The sequence below is a fragment of the Papio anubis genome, chromosome 13 (genome assembly GCF_008728515.1).
Source record: "Papio anubis isolate 15944 chromosome 13, Panubis1.0, whole genome shotgun sequence".
NCBI classification, from domain to species: Eukaryota; Metazoa; Chordata; class Mammalia; order Primates; family Cercopithecidae; genus Papio; species Papio anubis.
The window spans coordinates 25,372,407-25,385,621 of NC_044988.1; the positions used below are offsets into that span (position 1 = coordinate 25,372,407).

The window sequence follows — 13,215 nt, forward strand, 5'->3', positions numbered from 1 at the left end:
ATGAGATTTGGGAAGGTATGATTTTTTTCAGTAGGTATAATGATTGACAAAATTGTAGGACTCACTAGCATAGAGATGAGTAAGCAATTCCAACATATCCCCTATATTTCATCAGCGTAGCCAGTAAAAATTGTGGAAAATGGTCCTGTAACATTCAGTATTGCTGACAAATCTGAATAACATGAGAGAAAAGAATTCTGTGCCACAATTACAGGGTAATCATTCAATACAGGACTAATGTTACGAGGAAAAGACAAGACCTAGAAAGAGGGGTAAAAGAAGGGACAAAGATGTGTTAAAAGTTAAGATTGTTATAAATTTCACTTAAGAAAAAAAGTTTAGGATCATGGAATATTTATAACTTTGCATAAATGTGACATCTAACAGTTTTAATTTTACATTATAAAAGTATACGTATAAGATCTATCTTATATAAGATTTAGGTCTTACATATATAATCTTGTATACATGGTATATCAATTCTTCTTTTGCAGAATGTAATCAAATATTCTGCATAAGCCTTGATAAGCCTTCATTACTAATGAATCATTTTTTTGATACACTGGTCTTTCTCTTTTTGCCACAGCATATAAGTGCTATAAAATAGGGTTATAAAACTTGCTGAGGTATCAGCTGGGAATGCCTTTGGCTGAAAGTAACAGAATTTCTAAGTAGCAACAGCTTATGCATTAAATGTCTAATTAGACATGTAATTAACATTTTTTAACAACAAAAGAAACTTTATTTAAAAACTTTTTTTTTTTTTTTTTTAACAGACATGGGTGCTTGAAAAAGCTCTAGACATGTAATTATCTTACAAGAATTCCAGAGGTGGGTGAGCCCAGGGCTTGTTAGTTCAGCAGCTTCACAGTGTCAGGGCTCTGGATCACTGTCTCGGCAGCTCATTTGGTGTTCCTATGATGGCTGCAAGCTCTAGACATCATGTTTCCTCACAATCATATTCAGGTAGAAAAAGCCTGTTAGATAAGTGCTTTCTTCTTGTCAGTGAGGTAAGTCTTTCCCAGATGGCCTCAGCAGATTCCCCTCATATGCTGGCTACTCCTAGTTGCAAGAGAGGCTGTGAAAGAGAAAACGTGACAATGGGGGTACTATCTTCTAGTACGTAGAGAAGTAAATAGGCATGGGAATGGCTTTTTGCCATGTGCAGCTAATTGTATTTGTTACAGCTGATGATCAGAATCACCTGAGGAGTTGGAAAAAAAATTCCTGGGCTAAATTCCAGACCAAACGAACCACAATATCCCAGGAATAAGAATTTTCTTAAAAGCTCCTCATATAAGTTTTATGATCAGAGCTTTGGAACTTCTATAATAAAGCACTGTAATATTTCAGAATATGTGAATGCAGTCTTGATATCCTCCTGCCAGATATCAAGGTGCAGCAAATCAATGCACTACATTAAAGTGATTCATTTCATTAGAACAAAACAAAGCCTTCATCTTATTTCTGTATGTTGAGTTATGATACAAACAGCTTTTGGACTAGAGGGGTTCATTCCTAAAAATATATGCAAAGGAACCAAATATAATAAAGTCTGCTTAAAAAACAAAATCTTCCTTAGCACTAAGGAATGAAATGCAGCCATTAATATATGTCACTAGGTGATGCTCTTTGTTAAATTTTTTTCCTGGTGAAGTCATCTGAGGAATTAGCATTCATTCACATGGGAAAGAATTTATGGTAACTGCAATAAGACTTTAATTGACTCCTTAATCTCAAAAGTTAAATAGTCCAGAAAATAAGTTTATATGCAAAAAAGGAAAGCCACACAAATTTATGGGCAGAACATTTTTCTTTCTTTTTTTTTTAGACAGAGTTTCACTCTTGTTCCTCAGCCTGGAGTGCAATGGCACCATCTCGGCTCACCACAACCTCCGCCTCCTGGGCTCAAGTGATTCTCCTGCCTCAGCCTCTGGACTAGCTGGGATTACAGGGATGTGCCACCCACGCCTGGCTCATTTTGTATTTTTAGTAGAGACAGGGTTTTTCCATGTTGGTCAGGCTGGTCTCGAACTCCCGACCTCAGGTGATCCACCCACCTTGGCCTCTAAAAGTGCTGAGATTACAGGCGTGAGCCAACGCGCCCAGCGGGACAGAATATTTCTTTCAGTTGGGCTGTATGTTTAGAATACTGAGACTTTCAAATTGTGAAGACAGTATTTCTATCCATTTTTGTCTCCCCTTTCTTTTTTTTTTGTGACAGAGTCTTGCTCTTGTCACCCAGGCTGGAGTGCAATGGTGAGATCTCAGCTCACTGCAACCTTTGCTTATTGGGTTCAAGCGATTCTCCTGCTTCAGCCTCCCGAGTAGCTGGGATTGCAGGCACCTGCTGCCACGCCTGACTAGTTTTTGTATTTTTAGTAGACATGGGGTTTCACCATGTTGGGAAGGTTGGTCTCAAACTCCCAACCTCAGATGATCTGCCTGCATTGGCCTCCCAAAGTGCTGGGATTATAGGCATGAGCCAACTCACCCAGCCTCCACTTTCTTTAATGTCTTAATAAGATTTTATATTTTTGTTGACAAGAGTTCTTGAATATTTTTTGATGTATTCCCAGGTAATATTTTCTGATGTCACTGAAACGTTATCTACGTCTGCACTTTTTTTATGCTGAAATATTTTTAAGTAAATTAGTATTACATCCTTAAGTATTTCAGTATGGTTTTCTAAAATAACATTCCACTTAAATTATTCCCTAATATCATCTATTATCAAAAGTGAAATAGCCAATAAACACAAAAAGGGGCTCAAGCTTATTTGTAATTAGAAATACAAATTATTAAGACAAAAAAGTCTGATACCAAGTGTTAGAAAGGATGCAGAGCACTGAAATTCTAATCCATTGCTACGAACAAGGGGATAAAATCTCCCTGGAGAAGTTTTGTTTTACATAGTAAAAATGAAGATGCATAGACCCGATTCCCTCTACCACTGCTAGATATATATCTAACAGAAATGCACAGGTCTACCAAGAGACACATATAACAATGTTCATGCTAGTATGTTGTAACAGGAAAATTTTGAGATAACTCAAATGTCTCTCAACATGAGAAAAAACAAACTATGGGCCAGATGCAGAGGCTCATGCTTGTAATCCCAGCACTTTGGGAGGCCAAGGCAGGTGGATCACTTAAGGCTAGGAATTCAAGACCACCTGGCCAACATGGTGAAACCTTGTGCAAAATTAGCCAGGCATGGTGGTGCAGGCCTGCAGTCCCTGCTACTTGGGAGGCTAAGGCAGGAGAATCTCTTGAACCTGGGAGGTGGAGGCTGCAGTGAGTCAAGATCATGCCACTGCATTCTACCAGGGAAACAGAGAGAGATTCCGTCTCAAAAAAAAAAAAAGTAAAATAAAAAATAAAATATATGGACTGGTGTGGTGGCTCACGCCTGTAATCCCAGCACTTTGGGAGGCCAAGGCAGGTGGATCACCTGAGGTCAGGAGTTCAAGACCAGCCTGGCCAACATGGTGAAACTCTGTCTCTACTAGAATACAAAAATCAGGGCCGGGCGCGGTGGCTCAAGCCTGTAATCCCAGCACTTTGGGAGGCCGAGACGGGCGGATCACGAGGTCAGGAGATCGAGACCATCCTGGCTAACACGGTGAAACCCCGTCTCTACTAAAAAATACAAAAAATCAGCTGGGCGTGGTGGTGGGCACCTGTAATTCCAGCTACTTGGGAGGCTGAGGCAGGAGAATCGCTTGAACCCGGGAGGTGGAGGCTGTAGTGAGCCAAGATCACGCCATTGCACTTCAGCCTGTGCGACAAGAGCAAAACTCTTATCTCAAAAAAAAAACTTAATTAAATAAATAAAATTTAAAAAAATAAAAAATATGTAATAAAAAATTAAAAGACAGAAAAGAATTAAAAAAAAAAAAAACCAGACCAAGCTAATTTATATTGTTTAGGAGTACAAACATGGATAGTAAAAAAATTAAGACAATAATGATCAAAATTCAGAAGAATAGTACCAACTTTGGGAAGAAAGATGAACCTTTGCTGAGGGAGAGGCTTGCTGGGGTATCCTGATGCTGGCAGTTTCCTCACCTAGGTGTGTAAATGCATGAACTTTCCTCTATAATTACTTATTATAAAAAATGCATAAATTTATTATAAAGTGTATAAATTATATGCACTTTTTCTGTATGTACATTTCACAAGAGAAAAAAGGTTCCAATGTGATGAGATATATAAAAATACAAAGAAGAGGGCCGGGCGTGGTGGCTCACGCCTGTAATCCCAGCACTTTGGGAGGCCGAGGCGGGCAGATCACAAGGTCAGGAGATCGAGACCATCCTGGCTAACATGGTGAAACCCCGTCTCTACTAAAAATATAAAAAATTAGCCGGGCGTGGTGGCGGGCGCCTGTAGTCCCAGCTACTCGGGGGGCGTGAGCCCGGGAGGAAGAGCTTGCAGTGAACTGAGATCGTGCCATTACACATCAGCCTGGGCAACAGTGAGACTCCGTCTCAAAAAAAAAAAAAAAAAAAAAAAAAAATTACAAAGAAGAGTTGCTATATGCTTGTTAAACATTATTTTGAAAAAACTGCTTTTGCTTTGTAACACTTAAACATAAGTGACGGCTTTTGCTGAGTCATTTATTTGAGATCATTTATCAAAAGGCACTTACTGACGACCAATTTTTGAGGCAATATAATGTCATCTTATTTTTACATGAGCTAGTTCTTATACAACCATCAATTCTGAATCTTGTTTAGTTTGGTATTAAGTAATATACACAATTTACATTGTTCCTGTATGAAATTTGTCTATTTTTCCATAGCTTTTTCTGATTTCCTCATTAGGATTTCACAGTATCTTTTGGAAAATACTCAAAGCCAAAGGTGGTCAGAATTTCACATTCTTAAATTTACTTTTTTTTTTTTTTTGAGACAGAGTCTCGCTCTGTCACCCAGGCTGGAGTGTAGCCCGTCTTGGCCTCCCAAAGTGCTGGGATTACAGGCGTGAGCCACTGTGCCCGGCCAACTTTTAATACAGTGATATTAATTCATTTGAAGGTCTCCTCCTGTGTCTTCTAAATCAATATCAAAATCTAAATCATCATCACTTTCTTCATTTCTTCTGCAGCTTCTTCTATGGTTGGAACTTAGATTATTTTCAGTATGTTCTATTTTTTCTGTTTCTTTATTCAACCTAAAGATGAAAGAAAAAGTTTCTATTTATTTCTCAGGCTTTCATTATTTAACCATGTAGATTGAAAAGACTTTTACCACTACATTTCTTGATTAACAAGAACCTAATGAAGTAAGTATAAAGAAAAAGATCCAACCAGGAGTGGTGGCTCACGCCTGTAATCCCAGCACTTTGGGAGGCTGAGGCAGGCGGATCACCCGAGGTCAGAGGTTCGAAACCGCCTGGCCAACGTGGCGAAACCCTATCTCTACTAAAAATACAAAATTAGCTGGGTGTGGTGGTACAAGCCTGTAATCCCAAGTACTTGGGAGGCGGAGGCAGGAGAATCGCTTGAACTTGGGAGGCAGAGGTTGCAGTGAGCCGAGATCGTGCCATTGCACTCCAGCCTGGACAACAACAGCGAAACTCTGCCTCAAAAAAAAAAAAAAAAAAAAAAAATTCCTTGAACACTAACTCGAGATCCAACCAATTATAACACTATTGTCACTAAAGTAGGCTCAAAAAAATTAATACATGATATCTATTAAAAGAAAAGTTACATAACACCTAATTCTTTTGTAGTGAATAAGAATTTCACAAATAAATATTTTGCTTTCTTTAAAATATAAAGTTTCACTTTTATTGTAATGATAGAAAAATAATTTTAAAAGTCTATATAAGTTTGACATGCAACTTAAGTCTAAGAGTTATGGATCATCTCTTAAAAGAAATTCATGTGTCAATCACTAAGAGTAAACGTCAAACATAAAAGGAAACACTCACGGAATAACAATGTCTTCTTTCTTTCCACATTTTGCGCAAACTTCAAGTTCACAGGCACACGGTCTACACATTATGTGATAAGAATCCTTCACTGTCTTTTGTAAACATTTAACACTAAAATAAAAAACAAAATGTTTATTTATATTTATTTCAGACTTATTTGGTAAAATAAGAGGATGTGTCTAAATGTATTGTTAAAAAGCCTAACAAGACTGGGCGTGGTGGCTCACACCTGTAACCCCAGCACTTTGGGAGGTCGAGGCAGGCAGATCATGAGGTCAGGAGTTTGAGACCAGCCTGGCCAACATGGCGAAACCCCGTCTCTACTAAAAATACAAAAAATTAGCTGGGCGTGGTGGCTCATGCCTATAATCCCAGCTACTCAGGAGGCTGAGGCAGGAGAATTGCTTGAACCCTGGAGGTGGAGGTTGAAGGAGTCGAGTTCGCGCCACTGCACTCCAACCTGGGTGACAGAGTGAGACACTGTTTCAGAAAAAACAACAACAACAACAACAACAGCAGCCTAACAATCAAAACTCCTAGATTTCAATTTCAGGTGTTTATCTTATGTCACTCTAAATTAATTATATCGCATTTCTAGATAACAGTTTACAGCTGCAGAATAAAACTGCTGGATTTTTTTTAAGTGTCATTAAAAATGTGGTAAAACAAGATCAATATACAAAACTCAACTGTATTTCTATACACTACCAATAAACAATCTATAAAAGAATAAAGGAATAAATTCAATAAAAGAAGTGCAAGACCAATACACTGAAAATTACAAAACATCACTGAAAGAAACTAAAGACCTAACTATATGGAAAGATATCCCATATTTTATATGAAAAGACTTAATATTGTAGGCCAGGAGCAGTGCTCAGGCCTGTAATCCCACCAGTTTGGGAGGCCGAGGTGGGCGGATCATCTGAGATCAGGAGTTCAAGACCAGCCTGGCCAACATGGTGAAACTCCATCTCTACTAAAAATACAAAACTTAGGTGGGTGTGGTGGCATGCCTGGGAGATGGGCCACTGCACTTCAGCCTGGGCAACAGAGTGAGACTCCATCTCAAAAAAAAAAAAAAAAAAAAAAAAAAGAGAGACTTAATATTGAGAATATTGAGAAGATAGCAATACTCCCCAAACTGATCTATAGATTCAACGAACTCTCTATTAAAATTCCAGCTGGCTTTTTTGCAGAAATTGACAAGCTAATCCTAAAGTTCATACAGAAATTCTAGGGACCCAGAATAGGCAAAACAATCTTGAAAAGGAACAATAAAATGGAAAGATTCACATGTATTGATTTCAAAACACACTACAAACCTACAGTAACCCAGACTGTGCAGTACTGACATAATAGATGTATATAGGTGTGCTCTTGCCATTGCTCCATCCATGAAACATACCCTTTTGTAGAAGTAAAATTGCCTTGCTGAGAAAATTTATGTCCGAGTGCTATTTCTTTTGTGGCACTGAAAACTTATTTCTAACAAATGACAAAGCAAGACTCTGTCTCAAAAAACAAAGAATAATGTGAAAATTTTAGTATTAACTCTATGCATATAAACCCAATAACTCTGTAGAAATGGCCAAAGTTTTGCAAAGAAAGAATATCAAAACTCACTGAAGAAGAAATAGATAAATACTCCTCTATTTATTAAAGAAAAATTTAATCATAACTCTAAAAAAACTCTATTTTTTTTTGGAAAACTCCAGGCCCAAAAGACTTTACTGATAAATTCCATCAAATATTTAAGAAATAATAGTGATCATACACAAATCCTTAAAACAAATAGGAATAAATATTTTTCAACTCATTTGATAAGGCTCTAACATCAAGACAAAAAAAGCAAACAAGAAAACGACAGATGAGTATTTCTAATGAACAAAGATGGAAAAATCCATGACAAAATGTTAGCAAATCAAATCCAGCAATACATAAAAATCTTGCCACACACTTGCTCACTCTCTCGCATGCTTTCTCTCTTTATATATATATATATATGTATATGCACCAAGTGGATTTATCCTGGGAGTACAAGGCTGATTCAATATATTCAAAGGCAATAAATATAATTCACTAAAGCAATGTTCTAAGAAAAACCATAAGATGATGTTAATAGATGTGAAAAAAGCTCTACAAAAATGTAACATCCGTTTATAATAACAACTCTCAGTAAACTATGAACTGAAGGAAACATTCTCAACCTAAAAACAGATAACTACAAAGAACCTACAGCTAATTTCATACTTAATGATGAAAGACTGAATACCTTCCCCATAAGATCAGAAACAGGGCAAGAATATCTGCTCTCACCACTCCTTTTCAGCATCATATTGGAGGTCCCAGGCAGTGCAATAGCAGCCAAAAAAAAAAAAAAAGAAAGGTCATAGAGATTGGAAAGAAGAAACAAGTGTCTTTATTTAGAAGAAAATATCATTGTCTATATAGAAAACACCAATGAATCTATTTTTTAAAAGGTACTGGACATAAACAGTGAGTTTAATAAAATCACAATATATAGGGTCAGTAAACAAACATAAACTGTATTTTTATGTTTCTAGCAATCACTAATTACTTTTTATAAGAAAAAGCAAAGAAATTATAACAGCCAAAAGAGTTATGAAAATGAAAAATGAGGTTGGAGAATTCTCACTACGTGATTTCAAAACTTATCACAAGGTAGTGATCAAGGTAGTATAGTACTGGTGAAAGAACAGACACACAGATCAATGGAATAAAGACCAGAAATAGACCCACATACATATATGACCAACTGATTTTCAAGATAGTAGAAAGGTAACTGAATAGAGAAAAGACAGTCTTTTCAACAAACGATGCTGGAAAAACTGACTATCCCTAAAATTAACAAGAAATAGAACATAAATTCAAATATAAAATCAAGAATTATACAACTTCTAGAAGAAAACATAGGAAGAACTATTTGTGAACCTCAGCTAGGCAAAGATATCTTATCTACAACAACAAAACCATGATCTAGAAAGAATGATTTGTTAGATGGACCCTCATCAGAATAAAAAATGTCTCATCTTCAAAACACACTCTTAAAAGAATGAAAAAAACAAGCCAGAGGTTGGCACAACTTATTAAGTATTTTGAAACATCTTAAAAAACATTTATAAATTCTCCAATCACTACTGGGTATTTTCTCTTATAAGATTCATGGTGAAAAAAATCAAAATATTTCACCCCAAAATATGCTTCTTTGGCACATTTTGAGATGGCTGTTTAGAGGGCCTGCAAACACAGCCAGCAAAGCTGTCTTTTGTGAGGATGATTTGCATCTGCAGAGGAAATAAAATGAAGTAAACAACAGATATAAACAGGCTTCCTCTGAAGCCCGCCCTTGTCTGGATCTAGGAAAGATCAACTCAGCTCTAAAACTTTACAGGTCTGACAGAAACATTTACCAGAGGCCCTGTGAGGCTACTACCTCTGAAGTTTCATCTGCATCACAAGATTGCCTTTGCCCAGGTTTCTCCTCTCCCCCACTCATAACTGTCTTTCCACAATATCCTGCTTTGCCAAAATCTGAGCCCCCTAATCTTTCTGTAATCTCAAGGTGATACAAAAGTGTTAACCACCTTGCCTCTGTGTTTTTTTTTTTTATACTCATGACTCCTGTGCACATGTATGCACACAATAAAATTTGTATGCCCTTTTCCCTTGTTAATTTATGTATTATGTTTGTTTTATAGATTTAAATTACCAAACCTTCAGGGGAAAAATTCAAACCTCCCTACAATGGTAAGGAGAAATTTTAAATTCGCCTAAATATACATTTTTCCAAATTTCCCTCAAAAATGGCTATATTGTATTTTATGAGTTCATTGCTAAGAAAACTTCAGGAAGGTCAAAATAATGATAGTTTTGCCTTCTTTTCATTTCTTTATGCAATACACATGTTAAAAGAAAAAATTCAGCAGAATTACATTTAAAGGAGTTTAATTGAGCAATATATGATTCACGAATCAGGCAGCCCCCAGAATCACAGCAGATTCAGAGAGACTCCAGGCATGCCTCATGGTCAGAACAAATTTATAGACAAAAAAAGTAAAGTGCAGTACAGAAATAGGAAGGGAGGTACAGAAACAGCTGGGATTGGTTACAGGTTAGTATTTGCCTTATTTGAACACAGTTTGAACATTCAGCAGTGTATGAATGGTTGAAGTATGGCTGCTGGGATTGGCCAAGACTCAGCTATTGTTACAGGTGTCTACTCCTAAGTTAGGCTTTCAATCTTGTCTACCTATTAAATTAGGTTGCAGTTCATGCACAATGACTCAAATATAGATATAGGGAGTCCTTATCAGGCTATCTTTAGTTCACTTTAACAAACACAATTCCCAGAAACAATCATTCAAACAAATCACTCAAACAATTCTGGCCATAAATATACCACAACTAATCATTTTAGTGGAAACTATGGTCAAATAAAAACACAGGTCACCATTGTTTACATGTTTCTTGATAAAGGAGACAATACACTTCTTAAAAATATTACTATTGGGTGGGCACAGTGGTTCATGCCTGTAATCCCAGCACCTTGGGAGGACCAGGCAGGAGAATTGCTTGAGCCCAGGAATTAGAGAACAGCCTTGGCAACATAGAGAGACCCCATCTATACAAAAAACAAAAATTAGCCAGGGTGGGCGTGCACACCACCTACCAGAGTGTAGGAGTTCCAGCTACTCAGAGGCTGAGGTGGGAGGATCACTTTAGCACTGGCAATAAACACCAGTTTGGGAAACTGGAGACCTTGATTCTAGCCCACCCTTGACATGTCCTTATCATGCTGAGAGACAGGACTAGCTGGATTTCCTAGGCCAACTAAGAATCTCTAAGCCTAGCTGGGCCAACTAAGAATCTCTAAGCCTAGCTGGGATGGGGCTTGCAGCTTAGCTCACACCCAACCAATCAGGTAGTAAAGAGAGCTCACTAAAATGCTAATGAGGCAAAAGCAGGAGGTAAAGAAATAGCCAATCATCTATCACCTGAGAGCACAGTGGGAGGGACGATGATCAGGATATAAATCCAGGCATTCCAGCCGGCAAGGGCTACCCTCTTTGGGTCCCCTCCCTTTGTATGGGAGCTCTGTTTTCACTCTATTAAATCTTGCAACTGCACTCTCTTCTGGTCTGTGTTTCTTAGGGCTTGAGCTGAGCTTTTGCTCGTTGTCCACCACTGCTGTTTGCCGCTGTCGCAGACCTGCCACTGACTTCCATCCTTCTGGATCTGGCAGAGCATCCGCTGTGCTCCTGATCCAGGGAGGCGCCCACTGCCACTCCCGATTGGGCTAAAGGCTTGCCATTGTTCCTGCATGGCTAAGTGCCTGGGTTCGTCCTAATTGAGCTGAACACTAGTCACCGGGTTCCATGGTTCTTTGCCATGACCCACAGCTTCTAATAGAGCTATAACACTCACTGTATGGCCCAAGATTCCATTCGTTGGAATCTGTGAGGCCAAGAACCCCAGGTCAGAGAACACAAGGCTTGCCACCATCTTGGAAGTGGCCCGCCACCATCTTGGGAGCTCTGGGAGCAAGGATCCCCCCGGTAACAATGTAATCTCTGAAAGTCACTTTAAGTTCTCTGAGTCTCATTTTTTATAATGGGTACTAAAAGTCTTGGCAGCTTAGCATGAACAAAACAGTAGCATCAAATTATACTAGTAATCACTGTATCATCCCTTCCACAACCCCAGTTAAAAAACAAAAAACCCTTAAGATTTTTTTAAGATACTGTTGTCATAGTAACACAACTTTTTTTTTTTTTGAGATGGAGTTTCACTTTTGTCCCCCATGCTGGAGTGCAATGGCGAGATCTCGGCTCACTGCAACCTCTACTTCCCGGGTTCAAGCGATTCTCGTGCCTCAGCCTCCTGAGCAGCTGGGATTATAGCCACGCACCACTACACCCAGCTAATTTTTGTATTTGTAGTAGAGACAGGGTTTCACCATGTTGGCCAGGCTGGTCTCGAACTCCTGACCTCAAGTGATCCGCCTGCCTTGGCCTCCCAAAGTGCTAGGATTACAAGTGTGAGCCACTGTGCCCGGCCAGTAACACAACTTTTTATATTGTATGATTAAACATATCAACATCTGGAAAATCTGTTTGAAGGAAGTAAAATTTATCCTCTACCTTCTTAGGGTTTCCCTTTGGGACTGACATAAAATAGATTATTACTTGCTAGAAATAAACGACTTTATGTGATTACAACTCTTCTGGCACTGCCTTAATTTCCTGGTTATTACACTTTAACCTTTAACATAATTCAGTTCCTGCTGTACTCTCATGTATGTGATGACGAGGTACTTTCGTAAACAGTGAGCCACAGTACTCCACCCTTGGTGTACAAAACAGAAACACAACATTGCTGAAGTTACATAAAGTCTTATTCTCCTGCAATGGCTCTAAGTAATCTGTACTCAACATAGCAAGATCATAAAACTTTACTATGGGATTACATGATATGCTACTTAGAGAATGCTTTTAAGGAAACAATATCCCCAAATTCTAAGTACCTCGAGTATAAGAAGTTATTACACAATTCACTTCCTTGTGTCCCTAGATTACAAGTTTGAAAGTAAATGAAGAGGTATACAAAGTATACTACCTTGTCTTAATGTAGTAGACAAGTAGATTACAATACTTCTTAGTTTTATTTTTTGAGACAGGGTCTCACTCTGTCGCCCAGGCTGGAGTACAGTAGTACAATCACAGCTCATTGAAGCCTCAACTTCCCAGGCCTGAGCAAACCTCACACCTAGGCCTCCAGAATAGCTGGAACTATAGGAGCAGTCACCACGTCCAGCTATTTTTTTCTATTTTTTGTAGTGACAGGGTCTCACTATGTTGCCCAAGTTGGTCTAGCACTTTTGGGTTCAAGGCATCCTCTAGCCTTGGCCTCCCAAAGTACTGGGTTTACAGCCAATAATTCATAACGGGTACAAAATATTTACCTCTGACCAAGTGTAGTTTAGGAAAAATAAAAAATAAAAATTATTCAATACTTTAGGGCAGCCAATTTTAAATCAAAGCATGAACTGGAGTCTTCGTGAACTGGAGAGGCATTGACGGAAGTAATAAAAGCTCTCTACTGCTTTCACCTTTAAAGACAGTCAGACCATGGTTGTGGGCAACAGTAAAGCCACAGTTTACAGTTATTTTATACTATAATGTGATACAAAGAACTATCAATGACTAAAACTCCACTCTAGGACATTTTAATACTCTTGGAATGTGGTGA

The 13,215-nt window shown here is 38.2% G+C and overlaps 1 protein-coding gene across 4 annotated transcripts in view; it reads right to left on the reverse strand.

Annotated features, from left to right (window-relative positions):
- Positions 1–713: 713 nt before the first annotated feature.
- The window catches only part of C13H9orf85 (chromosome 13 C9orf85 homolog), a 62,025-nt gene continuing 49,523 nt past the window's right edge, over positions 714–13,215 (reverse strand). Inside the window, exons 3-4 of one of the 4 annotated variants that reach the window (XM_031654140.1) lie at positions 5,941–6,054; positions 714–1,078 (exon numbers count right to left, since the gene is read on the reverse strand). In XM_031654140.1, the coding sequence (XP_031510000.1) occupies positions 1,063–1,078; positions 5,941–6,054 (130 nt within the window). In that variant the 3' untranslated portion in view covers positions 714–1,062. Of the gene's footprint in view, positions 1,079–4,608; positions 5,179–5,940; positions 6,055–13,215 lie in introns of those variants that run through there. The other 3 variants (XM_009188940.4, XM_031654141.1, XR_004177840.1) reach the window with 3 other exon arrangements.